This window comes from Erythrolamprus reginae, chromosome 3 (genome assembly GCF_031021105.1).
Source record: "Erythrolamprus reginae isolate rEryReg1 chromosome 3, rEryReg1.hap1, whole genome shotgun sequence".
Taxonomy (NCBI): Eukaryota; Metazoa; Chordata; class Lepidosauria; order Squamata; family Dipsadidae; genus Erythrolamprus; species Erythrolamprus reginae.
In genome coordinates, this window is record NC_091952.1 from 247,093,979 (window position 1) to 247,113,723 (window position 19,745).

A 19,745-nucleotide genomic window follows, 5' to 3' on the forward strand; every position below is an offset into this window, starting at 1 on the left:
GGTTTGACCCGTAACTGTAATGCCATCATGAAATTTTAAGAGCAGGCATGGAATTGTGTATAATTTCCTGAAAGGAAACAACAATTTGCCCTGGTGGCCTACAACTAAAGAGACCCACAACTCTTTGCATATTCTGCAAACTCTCGTGACGTTTGTTTGTGTGCCCAGCAATGTCATAACAGGAAGAGGAAAGTTCCATCAAGTCTCGACTGTCACACTTGTCAGTTGTGAGCTCAAAGGCTTGACTGGTACATGAACAGTACATTGCAAGGGGGGTGGGAAATGTTTATTTTTAGCCCAGTTTAAAACTGTCCACAATCAGTAGTGCAGTCAGGCGGTAGGGAAAGCAAGTAGGATGCTTGGCTGCATAGCTAGAGGTATAACAAGCAGGAAGAGGGAGATTATGATCCCGCTATATAGAGCGCTGGTGAGACCCCATTTGGAATACTGTGTTCAGTTCTGGAGACCTCACCTACAAAAAGATATTGACAAAATTGAACGGGTCCAAAGACGGGCTACAAGAATGGTGGAAGGTCTTAAGCATAAAACGTATCAGGAAAGACTTAATGAACTCAATCTGTATAGTCTAGAGGACAGAAGGAAAAGGGGGGACATGATCGAAACATTTAAATATATTAAAGGGTTAAATAAGGTCCAGGAGGGAAGTGTTTTTAATAGGAAGGTGAACACAAGAACAAGGGGACACAATTTGAAGTTAGTTGGGGGAAAGATCAAAAGCAACATGAGAAAATATTATTTTACTGAAAGAGTAGTAGATCCTTGGAACAAACTTCCAACAGACGTGGTAGATAAATCCACAGTAACTGAATTTAAACATGCCTGGGATAAACATATATCCATCCTAAGATAAAATACAGAAAATAGTATAAGGGCAGACTAGATGGACCATGAGGTCTTTTTCTGCCATCAGACTTCTATGTTTCTAGTACGTTTGGTCATCTAGTTTGAAACACCTGAGTGGAGGCAAATAACTACTTTCTTGGCAATTTACACAAGGGTGAAGATGGGATGTTTCCTATTTGCACACAAAAAAAGCTGGCTCTTTCATCTTCGTGGTTTGGTTTTGCTTTTTTAAAGTAAAAGGAAAGAGGAGGAACATTGGTTATAAATAACCCCTATTCATTGTCATTTGTGATGTTAGGAAAGGCAAACATTTCCTTCTGTAATTTAAAGATCAGAGAATCTACATGGTTTTTCCATCAATGTATGGTTTATTATTTGGGCCTATTTCCATCAATTATTCTTGCTTCAAGAGTCTTCTTCAGGTGGCTTCTGTGATGTGATCTTTGAATTAGAACTATAACTGGGCTGGAATTTAATTGTAAGACATGACAGTCAATTGATGCACACGTATGACCAGATAGGATTGTATGACTGTTTTTACAGCAGTTGTTAAATGAACAAATCCAGTCATAAATATGAATCCATTCTCCTGAATGAACAATTATTTTTTTGCTGTAAACTGGCAAAAATGTTGCAGAACATAGTCATATGATTGTGAGATGCTAAAAAGTGGTTGTGAATCGTTACTTAATTTGCCCATTTCTGTCACCAATCACTTAGAATAATTTTATTGTCACTTTAAATGTACATACATTAAATCTGCATACATTAAAATGAAACTTTTGTTGCATACAGCTTGCAAAAAGTCACAACCTCCAATTCACATTACATAAACATGACAAAACAGACAAACAAACCAATAAATAAAATCGGTTAAGGATAAAGTAGGGAAATACTTTTGCAATAATTTCTCACAACAAAAAAAATTGCTTCCCATCTCCCCATTTCTCTAAACACCTAACAAATTATATGAGAAAATTATGCTGTAATTCTTGAATTCAGAAAAACAGCCATTCAAATAATTAGTTAAGCAAATAACAAAAGAGGAGTAAAATTTACTTTTGTTAATATTAAAATGATATGGAAGAATATTAAAATGGAATTTACAAAATTTTGAATGTTTGATTTGATTGGATTGATTTTATTTTATTTTATTGGATTTGTATGCCGCCCCTCTCCATAGACTCGGGGCGGCTAACAACAGTAGTAAACAGCATATGTCAATCCAATATTAAAACAGTTAAAAACCCTTATTGTAAAACCAAACATACATACAGACATACCATGCATAAAATTGTAAAGGCCTAGGGGGAAAGAGTATCTCAGTTCCCCCATGCCTGGTGGCAGAGGTGGGTTTTAAGAAGCTTACGAAAGGCAAGGAGGGTGGGAGCAATTCTAATCTCTGGGGGAAGTTGGTTCCAGAGGGCCGGGACCGCCACAGAGAAGGCTCTTCCCCTGGGTCCCGCCAAGCGACATTGTTTAGTTGACGGGACCCGGAGAAGACCCACTCTGTAGGACCTAACTGGTCGCTGGGATTCGTGCAGTAGAAGGCAGTCCCTGAGATAGTTTGTTGCAATTGAGTGGGGTAGAACTTTAACCACCTGTTTTTGGTGGTGGAAGAGTTAGAAATTTGCCCTTGGAATTTGAGTAACTTTTGTTTCCCCCCTTGTATTTTTAGGGTTAGACATAAGGTATGAAATAGGTGATATGATATCTAATGTTAAAGTAAATTTGGATTTCTTCTCAAAGGGCAATTATTATAAATAAGGTTTTAAGAAATATACATAAAATAAGTAAGGATATATGGAAATGATTGAAGCACCATCACCTAAATTTATTAGATGAGAGAAAGCAGTTTATAGAAATCTATTAGTTAATAGCATCTTAAATTTGAATAAGAAGAGAAAATAAGTTTTAGAATCCAGGTGACAAAATTAAAAGGAGGTAATATGAGATAAATGATGTATACCAAGGAAACAGATATGAACTATTGTATTGTACTGAAGATAGGAGATATATGACACTGCATGTTTGTAGGAGTGGAGAAAAAAAACTTTTGCAAAAAAAATATGTATTTCTCCACATATAACATCCACTCTAAAAATATATAACATGAACACAACTTAAGCCAAACTATATAAGAAAACACAAATGAAAACACAACTTTTATCATCTCAAAGGTGCTTTTTCAAGAGGCAATTGGGTTTTCTGGGGTTTCTTTTTAGTAGATGTCTTATCTTCTTATCCAAGATGCTCTCTCAGCTCATCCCAGAAGCTTCTTGGAGGAGAAGTGAAATATCTTTAAAGAAAAAACAGAAAGTCCAATTGCCTCTTGAAAAAGCAACAACCATGACCTGGATGACTAAGAATCTCCGTAGCCACAACTTTTATAACCTAATTATTATTTTTTGCATACTTACTCTGATAGCACACGTAGTTTCTCCCCAACTTGAAATATAGGCTGGCTTACATCCGGTGTGGGATAGTCATAGAGTACAGCAAGAAAATCACTTCTCTGACCTGCAGAATCAATCAGTCAGTCAGTCAATCAATCAGTTAATACAGTGTAAGGTATAGTTGCTTGAGTCTGATTAACATACTCTACAAATTAAAAAGCTAAAGTCCCTGAAATGCCAGATGCTAGACGGAAGGCATCTAGTCAAAGTTTGTGAATTGTGGTGGGCGCCCAAATACATTCTAAAATCTCACAAGGATAGATTCGTGGGAATTGTCCTCTTGTTCTGTGATCTCCCAGTAATTAGTATTCATTCCGTTAATTTGTGTCCTTGTTCCATTGCAACTACTTAGAATAGTAAATGTCATTAAGTTGCCTTAAAAGAGACTGAATTTGTAGAGAATGTTGCCTTGAGCTGTATGGTTACAATCACAAGATAGCAAACTGATTTTATTATATTGCTTAAACATGGATTATTGTCTTGCTAAAGGTGTAAGATTAAATTTAGATTTAGAAATAGTGCCCTGGGAAATGAAACAGTAGAAGAAGGTAGAAAACTATATAAGAAAATAAAATCATATCAGAAAACAATATAAAAAGGCAGAAAAATCAAGATTATCTTCCCATTTAGGGAAGTTGTTAAGACAAGACTCTCTGATTTGAAGAGGAAAGAAAGGAAGGAAGGAAGGAAGAAAAGGAAGGAAGGAGGTAGGAAGGAAAAGAAAGAAAGGAATAAAGGAAGGATGAAAAAGAAGAAAGAATGAAAAGGTAGAGAGGAAGAAAGGAAGGAGGAAGAAAGGAAGAGGAAGGAAGGAAGGAAGGATGAAAAGGAAAAAAGAATGAAATGGAAGGAAGGAAGGAAGAAATGAAGAAAGAATCCTACAGAGGAAAAATAGAATTATAGCATAGTCTTCCTTTGTAAAGATATGATGAAAAAAGATTTGAGATCAGTGCTTTGCTTACAGATCTTTGAATTTCATGCTTGGTATCCTTGCTGAAAAATCTAATAGGGCTGGAAAGAGTTCTCTGCCTAGTTTATAGTAGACCAGATGGAGATACAAGTACTCCATATATGAGACCTATCCTATCTCTAAACTATCATAAGATCTTGGCAAGCAAGATCTCCTGCTTGTAGATTACTCAGGGACATTTGGCTGTCTCCTAGAACTCTAGAAAAGATGCCCCTATCCCAATTAAAGGCCAAGAATTGATGCTTTATTGGTAAGTGATGTTATAACTGGCCTTAATTCAACCCCATTACACTCATTTCTCCCACCTCTTTGCAGGAAATAGTCTAAGGGAATAAATGTTTGGTTCTTTGCAATGGCTAAAATTGCTCTCGAGTCCTACCCACAAATATTTTCCCATAAATAATATTTTGTAGTGACCCAACTTCTGGATTTGTGTTGAAGACTCCTGATTGATCCATTTCGCGTATACACAGGAGTCATTTATCAGATAACTGAATTGACTATTAACATTGTTGTCCTTGCAGTTGCAAAGGAGGTCTCCATAGAATAGAATAGAATAGAGTAGAGTAGAGTAGAGTAGAGTAGAGTAGAGTAGAATAGAATAGAATAGAATAGAATAGAATTCTTTTTTGGCCAAGTGTGATTGGACACACAAGAAATTTGTCATTGGTGCACATGATCTCAGTGGACATCAAAGAAAAGATACACTTGTCAAGGATCGTAAGGTGCAACACTTAATGAGAGTCTGGGTACATATAAGCAATCAAATCATATTCGGAACCAGTCAATATAAATTGCAAGGATACAAACCAGAAACAACAGTGACAGCAGCATGTTTCTGAGATGGCTGACAAATTGGGGTTGAGAGTAGATGGGCTTTTATACAATTGTGGGGGCTTTGTGATTGAGATACCCATTCATGTCCTTTAATATTTCAATAGCTGTTGCCAGATCACTCTGTACCATGTATGGGTCATGACTGCCTCCACAGGCAAAAGAGCTAATGCAAAAATTGGGTGTTTTGTCTGTCTGAGTTCATCTTGACAGTTTTGAACCCGGGCGGTGCAGTGGTTAGAGTGCAGCACTGCAGGCTACTTCAGCTAACTGCTAGCTGTAGTTCAGCAGTTCAAATCTCACCACCAACTCAAGCCTTCCATCCTTCCAAAGTGGGTAAAGCGAAGACCCAGATTGTTGAGGGCAAGATGTTGATTCTGTAAACTGCTTAGAGAGGACTGTAAAAGTTCTATGAAGCAGTATGTAAGTCCAAATGCCATTTCTGTTGCTATTTGACTTCTTACTACCGTGTTTCCCTGAAAATAAGACACTGTCTTATATTAATTTTTGCTCCAAAAGTTGTGCTACGTCTTATTTTGGGGGGATGCCTTATATTTCTCAAATAAGACAAATTCAGAGACAGAAAAGCTGACACCCCCAAAGAAAGTGTACCATACGGTACACTGATTACGGTACACTACCTGTCAGTATGGCACCCAGTCACACAAGCGACGGCAGTTATATGGTACAACAGTATACTCCCGCTATTGCAGCTTCCGGCCACCAGAGGAACTACAGTCTACGCACTGTAGTGGAGACTGTAATGGCGGTGAGACAGCAGCAGACTGTGTCTGCTGTACTGGATGGTACAAAGCGATGGAAGGGGCCAGCAGGGGACGCCACATTATTACGGTACCGCTATGAACAGCTTTGAATGGTACCGTATGTTTTTCCACCATACCATATGTAAACTTGACTACGCCTTATTTTCGGGGGGTGCCTTATATTAGCAAATTCTGCAAAACCTCTGACATGCCTTACTTTCGGGGTACGTCTTATTTTCGTGGAAACAGGGTATATTGTTGCTTATTCAGATTCCCTTTGTTTATGAATAAGAGTATCCTGGCTTCACAAAATATCCATTCGCAAAGCCTAGCTTCTTCAGACTTCTACTTGAGGTTGTTTTCCTACAGCAGGAAAATTGGGGGGCTGCTTTTTCGCCTTTGTTGAGGAGATTTTTCTCCCTTCCTCCCTTAGGGAAAATATTCTGTTCTGCCTCTTTTAACATTCTGTAGAACATTTTATTCCATCGAGGGAGGCCTTTCCACTGTGCTGCTTGTTGGAAGAAAGTTGGCATTGACATTTTAATCAAGAAAAATACCAGGCAGGAAGAATCAGGGCCACAGGTTAAGGTCCAGTTAAATTGATTTATTGCTGAAGTCTGTACACAAGAATCTAGTCTACTACCATTCAGCACTAAATTGTCAGCACTAAATTGATACTAGATAAGAATCTACAGAATTCTTTTATTTATTATTATTATTATTATTTATTTATTTATTTTTATTTATTCTTTGTCCAATATACAATGCATATGAAAGAGAATAGACATTAAGTAATATATATAAGATAGGAAGTAAAAAAGAAGAGAAGTAGATGGGAAGGGGAGAATATATATGATATAAGGGATAAGGAAAGACAATTGGACAGGGGACGATAGGCACATCAGTGCACTTATGTACGCCCCTTACTGGCCTCTTAGGAACCTGGAGAGGTCAATCGTGGAGAGTCTAAGGGAGAAATGTTGGGGGTTGGGGATTGACACTATTGAGTCCGGTAATGAGTTCCACGCTTCGACAACTCGATTGTTGAAGTCATATTTTTTACAGTCAAGTTTGGAGCGGTTAATATTAAGTTTGAATCTGTTGTGTGCTCTTGTATTGTTGCGGTTGAAGCTGAAGTAGTCGTTGACCGGAAGGACGTTGCAGTGTATGATCTTGTGGGCAATACTTAAATCGTGTTTTAGGCACCATAGTTCTAAGCTTTCAAGACCCAGGATAGTTAGTCTATTTTCGTAGGGTATTCTGTTTCGAGTGGAGGAGTGGAGAATTCAAGAGAGTTTGGACTTAAATCGCTTATTGGAACATAATGACTCAGGCTAATTGCTCTCTTGACACCCCCCTCCCTAAGCTTTATGTGCATCAGAGATATATAGAGAGAAATCATATCAGAAGCGAGGTTGGTTTTAGGTTGAAAGTTAAGCCTGGTAGATACAAGTCCAAAGAACATTGTGCAGACTGGGGGAATACAGCATACAACCAGTTCAAACTGGAAGAAGAAGAGAAAATCTTCTTCCCCAATTTAAAAAAAGGAAGCCATTTCTCACCAGAACCCACATCCCAGCAAGTCAACACAAAACATAGGCCTGCTTGGTAGAAAAAGAGAACTACACAGAAGGGAATTGTGCAGAATTAAAACAACAGCTTTTTATTTCGACTGTCTGTCATGCAAGTGTGTGAAGCACCAGCTGAAGGGGTCCATGCAGCAGAGGCCAATATTCGGCCACTGTGACCCAATACTGGGACCCCAACCCCAACAAAAAGACATGATAGCAGTGTTCCAATATCTCAGGGGTTGCCTCATGTATCCCAGTGGCTAGTCAGGGCTCACAGAGTTGACCTTCTCTGGGTCCTGTCAGCCAAGCTATGCTGGCTGTCGGGCCCTAGGAGAAGAGCCTTCTCTGTGGTGGCTCCAGCCCTTTGGAATCAACTCCCCCCAGAGATTCGCACTGCTCTTATTCTCTTGGCCTTTTGGAAGATGCTGAGGATACATCTTTGCCGCCAGGCTTAGGACTGTTGAACATAGAGACTCTGCTCCAGCCCACGTTATGGCACAGATATGGATGAAGGTGACTGAATGGTTTTAATGATTTGGGTCTTGGGCCTGTTAAATTGGATTTTAGTTTTTAAATTGGTTTGGGTTTTAACTTCGATTTCTACTGTGCCATGTTTATGTATTTATTCCTTACGTTGTAAGCCACCCTAAGTCTCCGGAGAAGGGCGGCCTAGAAATTGAAATAAATAATAATAAATAAATTATAAATAAATAAAATAGAGGGAGTCAAATTACCATGTTTCCCTGAAAATAAGACCCTGTCTTATATTTTTTTTGAACCCTGAAATAAGAGCTTGGCCTTATTGCCATGCACTCAATAGCCCGATTGGGCTTATTATAAGGAGATGTCTTATTTTTGGGGAAACAGGGTATTCTCTAAAGCACCTGAGGGGTAGAACAAGAAGCAATGGGTGGAAACTAAACAAGGAGAGAAGCAACTTAGAACAATAGAGAAATTTCCTGACAGAACAATTAATCAGTGAAACGGCTTGCCTCCAGAAGTTGTAAATTCTCCAACACCGGAAGTTTTTAAGATGTTGGATAACCATTTGTCTGAAGTGGTGCAGGGTTTCCTGCCTAAGCAGGGGGTTGGACTAGAAGACCTCCAAGTTCCCTTCCAACTCTGTTGTTGCTGTTGTTATTATTATTAGAGCTACCAAGCATTGATGCTAATTGTGATGTCATGGGAAGTTGTGGACTAATGGTCTACAGGAATGTTTCTCGTTATTATTACATTTCTGTACTTTTTCTTAGAAACATAGAAGACTGACGGCAGAAAAAGACCTCATGATCCATCTAGTCTACCCTTATACTATTTCCTGTATTTTATCTTATGATGGATATATGTTTATCCCAGGCAAGTTTATATTCAGTTACTGTGGATTTACCAACCACGTCTGCTGGAAGCTTGTTCCAAGCATCTACTACTCTTTCAGGAAAATAATATTTTCTCCTGTTGCTTTTGATCTTTCCCCCAACTGACCTCAGATTGTGTCCCCTTGTTCTTGTGTTCACTTTCCTATTAAAAACACTTCCTTCCTGAACCCCATTCAACCCCTCCACACATTCAAATGTTTCGATCATGTCCCCCCTTTGATCGAAACATTTAAATATGCTAAAGCAGGGGTCTTCAAACTTGGCTATTTTAAGACTTGGCTGGAGAATTCTGGGAGTTGAAGTCCATAAGTCTTAAAGTGGTCATGTTTGAGGACCCCTGCGCTAAAAGATCAAATAAGGTTCAGGAGGGAAGTGTTTTTAATAGGAATGTTTTTACACAATAACCATTTCTCTGAAGTGGTGTAGGGTTTCCTTCCTAAGTAGGAGTTGGACTAGAAGACCTTCAAGGTCCCTTCCATCTCTTCTATTCTATTCTATTCTATTCTATTCTATTCTATTCCATTCCATTCCATTCTACTCTAATTTCTAACCAATGGAAAGCTGAGTGAGCGATGTGGAATCTATATGATTAGTATCATGAATAGCTACTTGATGGCCATTATTATTTTAAATTATTTCTCCTCAGGTGCCTTGGGGGGATCTGGCATCTTCCTTTCCTATGTCCTCCTGAATCAAAATTAAAAACAATGCCATTACGTACCTGATTGCCAAGGTGTATTTGTCACTTCAGGTGTCGTTTTCAGTATTTTTATAGCATTCCCCATTGTTTCTCTCTTCCTTACAAGTGATTTTTTTCCCCAGAACTAGGAAAAACAAACATGAAAATTTGAAGCCCAAATGTTCTCTTGTCAATACAAAAATAGCAACTTCTGGAAGGACTAGGAAAGTATATATCAATGTACAATATTTGTTACTTTGCATAAAGATGCCTATGTTAAAATCCTCATGTCTTTCATCTAGTTATCATAGTTGTGGGAACAATGAACTGTTGTATGAAATCCCATCGGATTTCTTTTCTGAAGATACTTTTTTCAAACTTGGCAGATGGAGAAGGTATTTATTATTTTGTAGGATAGACAGAAAGCTTGATGTGAACTTGTGGCCTAATATTTATCTACAGGGGGTTGGACTAGAAGACTTCCAAGGTCCCTTCCAACTCTATCATTCTATTCTATGCATACTGGAGTTTTCAAGTTTACAAAACAATTGTAATCTTTCTTTTTTTCTTCTGTTCAATTGTATCCCGTCATCGGAAGCTGTCTGCAGTTTTCTTGGCAAGGATTTTCAGAAATAGTTTGCCATTGCTTCCTTCTTAGGGCTAAGGGCAAGAGACAGGCACAAAGTCACCCATCTAACCTGATGTCCAAAGTGAAAATAGAACCCAAGGTCCCCCATTTCTAGCTTGATGCCTTAACCACTACACCAACTGGCTCTCAACTGTGTTATTACAATGATCTAAATAGCGATGAATGCATTTTCCATGTACCAACTTTTGAAAAATTCTATTTTTGAACAAGACCCCTCTAACTTCTCAGGACCAAAAGACCACTGTATAATGCACCAGAAGAGATATCTGTTTTGGATACATGAAAAAGAAAACCAACGTCTATATTGCTCTATTTTTCCAGTTTGAAAGAAATGAAATATTGATTTTGATACAGGAAGAATTTTGATGAAATGACAGAAGGGAAAATGGAAATAAGCGCAGGTGGAAACCAACCATTTAAGGTATAGATGAGATCACCTTTGCTGTTTTTGAGCCAGGACTTGACAAGTATTTATTGGAGATGCTTTTAATCTGGAGATCTATAGTAAGCAGGGAATTGAACTTGATCATCTAAATGGCCATCTTCCAACTCTAGAAATCCATGAAATAGATCAAATGCCTAGAATCCTGCAGGAGCTTTCAACATGACTTAGACCTCCTTCTCCAATTCCAGATATTTAAAAATTGCAAAGTCCCAAGAACAACTGTGTTTCTAAGCAAATAACTTTCTATACTTTCCCTTCTCTATCTCTTCTCTCCCAATTTGATATTTCTTTTAAAACGCTGTGCAGCGTTAATCGGAATTATGTTGCAGTAAAGGGGAAAAAAGGAAGGTTTAAATATTTTTTTAAAATTTTTATTTACAAATATACAAAAGATAAAAGATAATCATAACAGTTAACAATTGAGTCTTAGTACAATACAATATGTCTAGATGTAAAAGTATAACAATTGATAAACATATAGACTTACAGAAAGGGGGATAGAGGGAAAATAGAAAATAGATAGGAGAAGAAGGGGAGAGAGAAAGGGGAGAAGCAAGAAGAGAAAGGAAAAGAGAGAGAAAGAAAAAAAAAGGGTGGGCGAGTGTCCAGTGGAGCTGTGTTGAGAATATGAACTGATTTCAAATTTATTAGCTCATTACCTTGGGTCAGATTAATCATATAGATGAGTAGAAGCAAGCGTTGAATTAATCAAAATACAGAGATTTTGAAACTAAAAATAAAAATTTCATATTTATATATCTAATATCTCTTCTAACTATTAAAAAGGAAAGAAAAATATTTTATACCGGATTTGTGTCTGGTCTAATTTATACAGATCATTCCATTATTTAAACATATTATTCTCTTTTTTTAACCATCTGTAGAAGGGATCCCAACAATTATTAAATGAGGACTCGGTTTCATTTCTGACTGCCATGGTTAGTTTAGTCATCTCTGCGCAGTATTTAATTTTCTTTACTATTGCATCATTTGGAGGTAGGTCTTCGTTTTTCCACCACTGCGCGAATGTTAATCTGGCTGCAGTGGTTAGATGGATGATTAGGTGTATTTGAATTTTAGGTAGGTTTTGTCTAAGGATACCCAGAAGGAAGCATTCCGGAGTTTTTTCTACTTTCAAATTTAGTATTTCATCAATCCAGAGTCCAATTATGTTCCAGTAATTCTGTGCTTTTTTACATTGCCACCATAGGTGGAAGTAAGTACCTAATTCTTGATGACATTTCCAGCAGTAAGGTGATAGTTGGTTATTTAATTTTGCTAATTGTATCGGGGTAATGTGCCACCTGTAGAAGGTTTAAATATTGACCTCCAAGAAATGGAGAAATATGAGAGAGAGGGGGGAAAAAGAGAAAAATAAAATATCTAAAATTCAAGACTAGGAAATGAAGTTGTCTCTAAAGTGTTTCGGTCTGGAATCCTGGCTGGATCCAGCCTTTCTAAAAGAGGTGTGTGTTTATTTGCTTTAAGAGATGTATTGAAGCATTTCTTAATTTAGTTTAGAAACGGAAATGAACACACTCACTTTTCTATTTGGGTGTGTTTTCCAGCTGGTTCACACCAATAAGTGTTAAACTACCTATGAGTCAATTCTAACATCCGATCGGTAATTCATTTGGACTCATTTTCTCCACAATGTCAGTGAATTCCCACAATTGTTCTGAAATAGCCCAAAGACAGTGTGGAAGGCAATTTGAAAGAGAATTTGGAGGTTCATGTCTGCAAACTTCACCCCGATTTTGCTTCTGAGAAGCAGATTTGACAGGAGCTGGGTTGGGTTTTGTCCCCCCTACCAGAATTTTAAAAATAGATTAAAAAGGTGATACAAAGTGGTTGTGTGAGTGTGGGTGTGTTTTTCTTGATTTCTGCCTCTGAAATAGAAACATCACTCCCCTTGCTGTTCCACCCCCAACATTTTCTACCCTGAGTTAGGGACAAATTATGCATGAGATTTTCCACCCAGTCCAAACCTAATACACATTTCTTTTGGAAGTTGCCATCAAGTCACTGGTGAACTCTAGTGACTTCCCAGACAATTCCTTACAGTTTCTTGGCCAAGTTTCAGAAATGATTTGCCATTGCCTCCTTCCTAGTGCTCAGAGAAAGTGGCTGGCTCAAGGTCACCCAATTGACTTTATGCCTAGGCAGAACTTGAAGGCACAATCTCCCAATTTCTAACCCAACGCTTTGACCACTTGGCCAAGCTGGTTCTCAATCATCATAGAGGTCAACTATCCGCAGCATATTTGGGTAGACCTTTGAATGAGTTGCCTTGGTTTCAGAAATTCTGAGTTCTCCAACAATGGAGGTTTTTAAGAAGAGACTGGACAACCATTTTTCTGAAATGTTTCCTGCTTGAGCAGCAGGTTGGACTAGAAGACCTCCAAGGTCCCTTCCAACTCTGTTATTCGGTTATTCAACACAGCAAGGCCATCTTCTCTCTACTCTTCCTACCATTGATTATTGGTTGAATTTTTTCTAAAAAGACAATGCCCCTCTTCCAAGCAAAGCTTCCTCAGGGCATCTTCCACAACTACAGAGCACTTTTCCTCTGAATCCAATCATCATCTCCTAATTTGAGAACACCAACCAAGGTGACAAAGTTGTGCTTGATTTTTCCTCTGTGGATGCTGCTCGTTTGTTCAAGGGGGGTGGGTAAAGAGATCCTAGCAGCCAGAAGAGAAACAGGTGGTCCAGTAAAGTTTCTTTAGCCTTCCCATAGTTGATGTGTCAATGTAGGCAAGTATCTGGAGATAGCATCTCTTTGTGCCAACAATGAAAAGGAGTAGATGTAGGTAGCTGCCTTCCTTTTCTGCTGTCTAGTGTTGCAATCCAATTCCTTTAACACAATTCAATGTGTTGGTTGTGACCTATAAAGCTCTACATGGCATGGGACCATATTACTTACGGGACCGTCTTCTGCTTCATATATCCCAGTGGCTGGTCAGATCCCACAGAATTGGTCTTCTCCAGATCCCGTCAGCCAGACAATGTCATCTGGTGGGGCCTAGAGGAAGAGCCTTCTCTGTGGCAGCCCCGGCCCTATGGAATGAGATCCATACTGCTCCCACTCTCCCTGCCTTCCATAAAGTTTTGAAAACCCATCTCTGCCAGCAGGCTTGGGGCCCTTGAATTTTAATACCTTGCCCCATCCAATGAATGAATGTTTGATGCATGATGTTTGAATCTGTTTGGTTGGTTTTTAACTATGGGGATTTTTAGTTGTAATTTAATCTAGATTACTACCTTGTTGGAAGCCACCCTGAGTCTCAGGGGAAGGGTAGCATAGAAATTGAATGGAGAGATAGGTAGGTAGATAGGTAGGTAGGTAGGTAGGTAGGTAGATAGATAGATAGATAGATAGATAGGTAGAAAGGTAGGTAGGTAGGCAGGCAGGTAGGCATTTAGGTATGTATGTATGTAGGTAGGTAGGTAGGTAGGTAGATAGATAGATAGATAGATAGATAGATAGATAGATAGATAGATAGATAGATAGATAACAAGCAAGTTGAAAACTTGAAAGAATGATGGAGATGGAATAGAATTCTGTTCTCTTCATCTTTGAGCCTATTTGGATGGGGGGAAAACCCACATTCCCACATCTCTGGTTTGCTTTTGATGAACAAGGCCATCTACCGAAGTACCCCAGACACAAATATATTTGCAAAACGTGAACCAATTACTTAAACAGAATATTTCCGGGACCGCCTTCTGCCGCACGAATCCCAGTGACCGGTTAGGTCTCACAGAGTTAGCCTTCTCCGGGTCCCGTCGACTAAACAATGTCGTTTGGCGGAACCCAGGAGAAGAGTCTTCTCTGTGGCGGCCCCGACCCTCTGGAACTAGCTCCCCCCAGTCGTCAGGCATGGGGGAATTGAAATTTTCCCTTCCCCCTAGGCTTGTAGAATTTATACATGGTATGCTTGTATGTATTATTGGTTCTTTAAATTGGGTTTTTTTAGATTATTTTAATATTAGATTTGTTTACATTGTATTTCTTATTGTTGTTAGCCGCCCCGAGTCTTCGGAGAGGGGCGGCATACAAATCTAATAAATAATAATAATAATAATAATAATAATAATAATAATAATAAACCCTGAACTCTTTTTAAAGAAGAATCTTTTCCAACTTCTTTGGACTTGAAGCCAGAGATCTTTGTGTTATGATCAGAGGGGGAATCTTTCTATCTGGAAATGGTTAAGATGGATCCTTACCTTGTCTTCAGATGTTAACCATTGTGTCCTCCTTTCAATTTTCTTAAAAATCCTGTCTCTCTTTACCACTGGGATACAGCTGTTCCGCGGTGTGAAAAGTCTACTCAGAAGGAACTGCAGCTTCAGAGCTGACAAGAGCTGACCCCCAAAATAAGACTTCGGGGAAGTTCAGCCTATCTTGTAGCGCAGCACTGGTTAAACAAACCACACACTTCCTTTTAGAAATAAGGAAGGCTTCAGCGTACTTGCAAAAGATGTGGTTCCTGTTGCTTGCAACGGAGGAGTTGGTTTCGGAGGAGGGCAGGACTGTTGATGAGGTCTTTTCACGTACTTATGGGTGACTGTGTGGTGAGTGGCAGATGTGGCTGTGAGAGAAGCAGAGTTTGTGCTTCCTATAGAATGAACCACAGATGGCCATCTCTTGTTTATGTTGCTGATGCATGTATAATGTTGTTTGGCTTCTATCTGATAGCTCCATGTGGTGTGTAACATCAGAATGTTGACTGATTAGCAGGTTCAAGCAGGGGTGAAATCTAGACATTCAGACAGGTATTGGAGAACTGGTAGCAGAAATTTTGAGTAGTTTGGAGAACCAGTAATAGAAATTTTGAGTAGTTTGGAGAACCAGTAATAGAAATTTTGAGTAGTTTGGAGAACCAGCAAATACCACCTCTGGCTGGCCCTAGATTGGGATGGGAATGGAGATTTTGCAGTATCCTTCCCCTGGAGTGGAGAGGGAATGGAGATTTTGCAGTATCCTTCCCCTGGAGTGGGGAGGGAATGAATATTTTGCAGTATCCTTCCCTTGGAGTGGAGAGGGAATGGAGATTTTGCAGTATCCTTCCCCTGGAGTGGAGAGGGAATGGAGATTTTGCAGTATCCTTCCCCCTGGAGTGGAGAGGGAATGGAAATTTTGCAGTATCCTTTCCCTGGAGTGGAGAGGGAATGGAGACTTTGCAGTATCCTTCCCCTGGAGTGGGGAGGGAATGGAGATTTTGCAGTATCCTTCCCCTGGAGTGAGGAGGGAATGGAGATTTTGCACTATCCTTCCCCTGGAGTCAGTAGGGAATGAATATTTTGCAGTATCCCTCCCCTGGAGTGGGGAGAGAATGGAGATTTTGCAGTATCCTTCCCCTGGAGTGGGGAGGGAATGGAGATTTTGCAGTATCCTTCCCCTGGAGTGGGGAGGAAATGGAGATTTTGCAGTATCCTTCCCCTGGAGTGGAGAGGGAATGGAGATTTTGCAGCATCCTTCCCTGCCATGCCTACTAAGCGACGCCCATCAAGCCACGCCAACAGAACTAGTATTAAGAAAATTGGATTTCACCACTGGATTCCAATAGCAAGCCGAAGAAGTCAAGCAGGCATGGACAGCTGAGATTAAAATTGGTTTTAATGGTAGAGGCTAACTCCCATTTTACAACTTCAAAGATGTCTTGTAGTGCACTTTTTGCCCTAGAACTCTCCTCCGTATAAAGTCATCTTCTGCTGTTCCAGGATTGGTAATTATCTGTTCTTTTGAAATCCTGTACAAGAAGTTATGAGAAATTATGAGGAATCTAGAGAGTTTTGCGGTTCAGAATTTGCTCAATTTAGTGGGGTCATTTTCTACCCAGCATGATCGGAGGTAGCCGGTTGGAAATAATGGGAATTGTAGTTCCTGTTCAGGAAGTTGCCTAATCGTATGACAGGAAAGCATGTTACATGGTGGAGAATTGTGTGTGTCTGTTTAATGTCTTCATCAATCAATATTTCTCTGTTCTAAAAAAAATTATGTAGGATTAGTGGTCTGGAGGCTAAAACATATGAAAAATAGTTGTATGTCTAGTCTGGTGGAAGGAACTAGGGGCTGACATGTAAGCAGTCTTTCAATATTTGTGTTGTTGCAACAAGGAAGAAGAGATTAACCTATTTTCCCCTAGGAAGAAGTAAACATTTTGCGCTCCCCAACTCTCTTCTGGGATGATTGTTTGCAATATTCAGCCCATTTTCACTGAAAAAAACTCAAGGGGCTTATCAGCATGATTGGGGTGTAATGTGTTTAAGTGACGCCTTAATTCATTTCACCCACTTCCTCCCATGTTGACTGTATGACTGTAACTTGTTGCTTATATCCTAAGATTTTTATTAATATTGCTTCTTCATTGCTTATTTGACCCCTATGACAATCATTAAGTGTCGTACCACATGATTCTTGACAAATATTTTATTTTATGTACGCTGAGAGCATATGCACCAAAACAAATTCCTTGTGTGTCCAATCACACTTGGCCAATAAAATTCTATTCTATTCTATTCTATTCTATTCTATTCTATTCTATTCTATTCGGCTTCATGCTGTCTGCTGTCAACATTTTTAAACACAGTGAACATACCAATCTTTCCTCGTCCCCATTTGACCACATTTACAATAATTGTATGCCCCCTGTGGTCACCTGATTACAATTTGGGCCACTGGGCAACTAGCTGATGTTTGCAAACAGTTGCAGCTCCACTCAGTTGCAATTTGCAAACTTCTCAGTTAGTTGCTGACAAAAAAAAGTTTATTTATTTTTATTATAAATTTTTATTTACAAGAATTAAATACAGTAAATACAATGACAATACAAGTGACAATACAAACATGTAGAAAGAAAAGAAAAACGAAAAACAAAGAAACACGAAAGAAGAAACAAAAAATATACAATAAATAATGTACATTTTACAATAAACAGAAAAAGGCGGGCGGGTGTACAGCTGATCTGTATTGAGAATATGAACTGTAAAGATTCTCTGTAGCCCGTTACACTATAACTAACAATCTAAATTATAGATAGATAAGAAAAAGAGTTGAGTATGGCAAAGCAGAGATATTTTGAATAGATAAGTTTAATTTTTACATATATCTTTATCTCATTCATCCATTGAAATAATTTAAACACCAGATAGTTATCTTTGTATTTAAAGAATTTTTAACAGTTGTTGGGTGGATTGTTCTTTTTTTCTAACCAGCGGTAAAAGGGGTCCCGGTAGTTATAAAATAAAGATTCATCGTTATTTCTAAGTTCCGGAGTTAGTTTAGTCATTTCTGCACAGTGTTTAATTTTTTCTAATATTAAACCATCTTGACGTATGTCTTCATTTTTCCACCATTGTGCAAATACTAATCTGGAGGCTGTAGTAATGTGGATAACTAAGTATACATGGTTTTTATAGTATACAGTGTGCCTACCGGCCTTGTCCAATTGCTCCCTCTCACCAGTACCCATCTTATGTATATAAACAATGTTATATCTATATATATATATATTACAAATACATACTTGACAAATAAAATAAAATAAATAAAAACAAACCAAGGGAAGGGAACTGCAGCTAAGAAGACAGGGAAGCTGTGTGAGCTCTACACTTCCATAACTCCTTCAACATTGATTCATAAACCTGTGCTTGCAATTGCGCAACTTAAAAACTCAAGGATGCCGAGATCATGTCTACAAATAAGGGGTGAACCTCAGGGCAGTATCTGGTAGAACTTCCTTTCTATGGAGCAATACATTTTCTGAAACATAAGAACAATCCTCCTTCATGTGTTAGGATCAGTGGTGGGATACAGCCAGTCCTCCATTTATTACCATAATAGAGCCCAACATTTATGTTGCTGAGTGAGTAATTTATTAAGTAAGTTTTGCTACATTTTATGATGTTTCTTGCCACATTTGTTAAGGGAATCACTGCAGTTGTTAAATTAGCCACGCGGTTGCTTAAGCGAATCTGGTTTCCCTTTTAGAAACATAGAAGTCTGACGGCAGAAAAAGACCTCATGGTCCATCTAGTCTGCCCTTATACTATTTTCTGTATTTTATCTTAGGATGGATATATGTTTATCCCAGGCATGTTTAAATTCAGTTACTGTGGATTTATCTACCACGTCTGCTGGAAGTTTGTTCCAAGGATCTACTACTCTTTCAGTAAAATAATATTTTCTCATGTTGCTTTTGATCTTTCCCCCAACTTTTGATTTTGCTGATCAGAAGTTTGCAAAAGTGGATCACGTAACCTGGAGACATTGTAACCATCATAAATGTGAATCAATTGTCCATATTACTGCTCTTAAAATTTTATTTCTCCATCCATGGTAAAAGAAATAATGTAAAAAGCATCTTCCCATCTCTTTTCTATGAATCTCTCAGAAGATGCAGGGAGTGTTACTAAAGGTCAAGCATCTATACATTTCTCCAAAGGCAAAATTATTTTCCATTTATACCTGATTGGCAAGATTTTCATAGGAACATAAATATGTAAAAGTTGTATACGTGAGTGGTGCCATGTAAAGTCCTCACTTGTAGTTTGTTGATTGTCTCTTTGTTTGTCTCCGTCCACCGTTGTTTTATGTATATGGCTTTTTATTGTTATTTTGACTTCTTAATCTCATGTCAGTAAGGGTCTGTTAACCAATGTAAAATATCATATAAGCTTGTTTCCCTTTATGGGCCTGATATTAATACTGCCTTTATTACATAGAGTTATATACAGTTATATTTGTGATAATTGTATTTTGAAATGGCAGTAGATACTGTTAGCAAAGTTCATTCAGTACAAATTGATGATTGTTGACATGATTAAATTCTACAAATCTACTGCCAAACATTGCTGAGTCTATATGTTGTTGAGGATAATGTAGAAGTGTAATGGTAGAAAGTGTTTGCTTTTTATTCAATAAGCCATTTTCATGCATTTTTAAAATATATTTTGGTTACTAGTTATTTAACATTCTATTTGTACTAAAACTGTGAACTTCTCATGTAATGTAGTACAGTAGCTGTTGTACTCCCCATTTATGATCTTTTAATCTAATTAAAATATAACAATGCATTGGAAAAAAATGTGAATCAACTGTCAACACTCAAATGTGAATCACGTGACCA

General features: G+C 38.4%; 2 protein-coding genes across 2 annotated transcripts in view; one reads left to right on the forward strand and one right to left on the reverse strand.

Annotated features, from left to right (window-relative positions):
• The window catches only part of SLA (Src like adaptor), a 30,348-nt gene extending 15,320 nt beyond the window's left edge, over positions 1–15,028 (reverse strand). The window contains exons 1-3 of the mRNA XM_070748322.1: positions 14,842–15,028; positions 9,557–9,659; positions 3,285–3,384 (exon numbers count right to left, since the gene is read on the reverse strand). Coding sequence (XP_070604423.1) covers positions 3,285–3,384; positions 9,557–9,620 — 164 coding nt within the window. The 5' untranslated portion in view covers positions 9,621–9,659; positions 14,842–15,028. The remainder of the gene's footprint in view (positions 1–3,284; positions 3,385–9,556; positions 9,660–14,841) is intronic.
• Positions 1–19,745, forward strand: part of TG (thyroglobulin) — a gene marked incomplete at its 5' end in the record, with an annotated part of 195,332 nt that overhangs the window by 140,912 nt on the left and 34,675 nt on the right. The gene's annotated exons all lie outside the window — the stretch shown is intronic.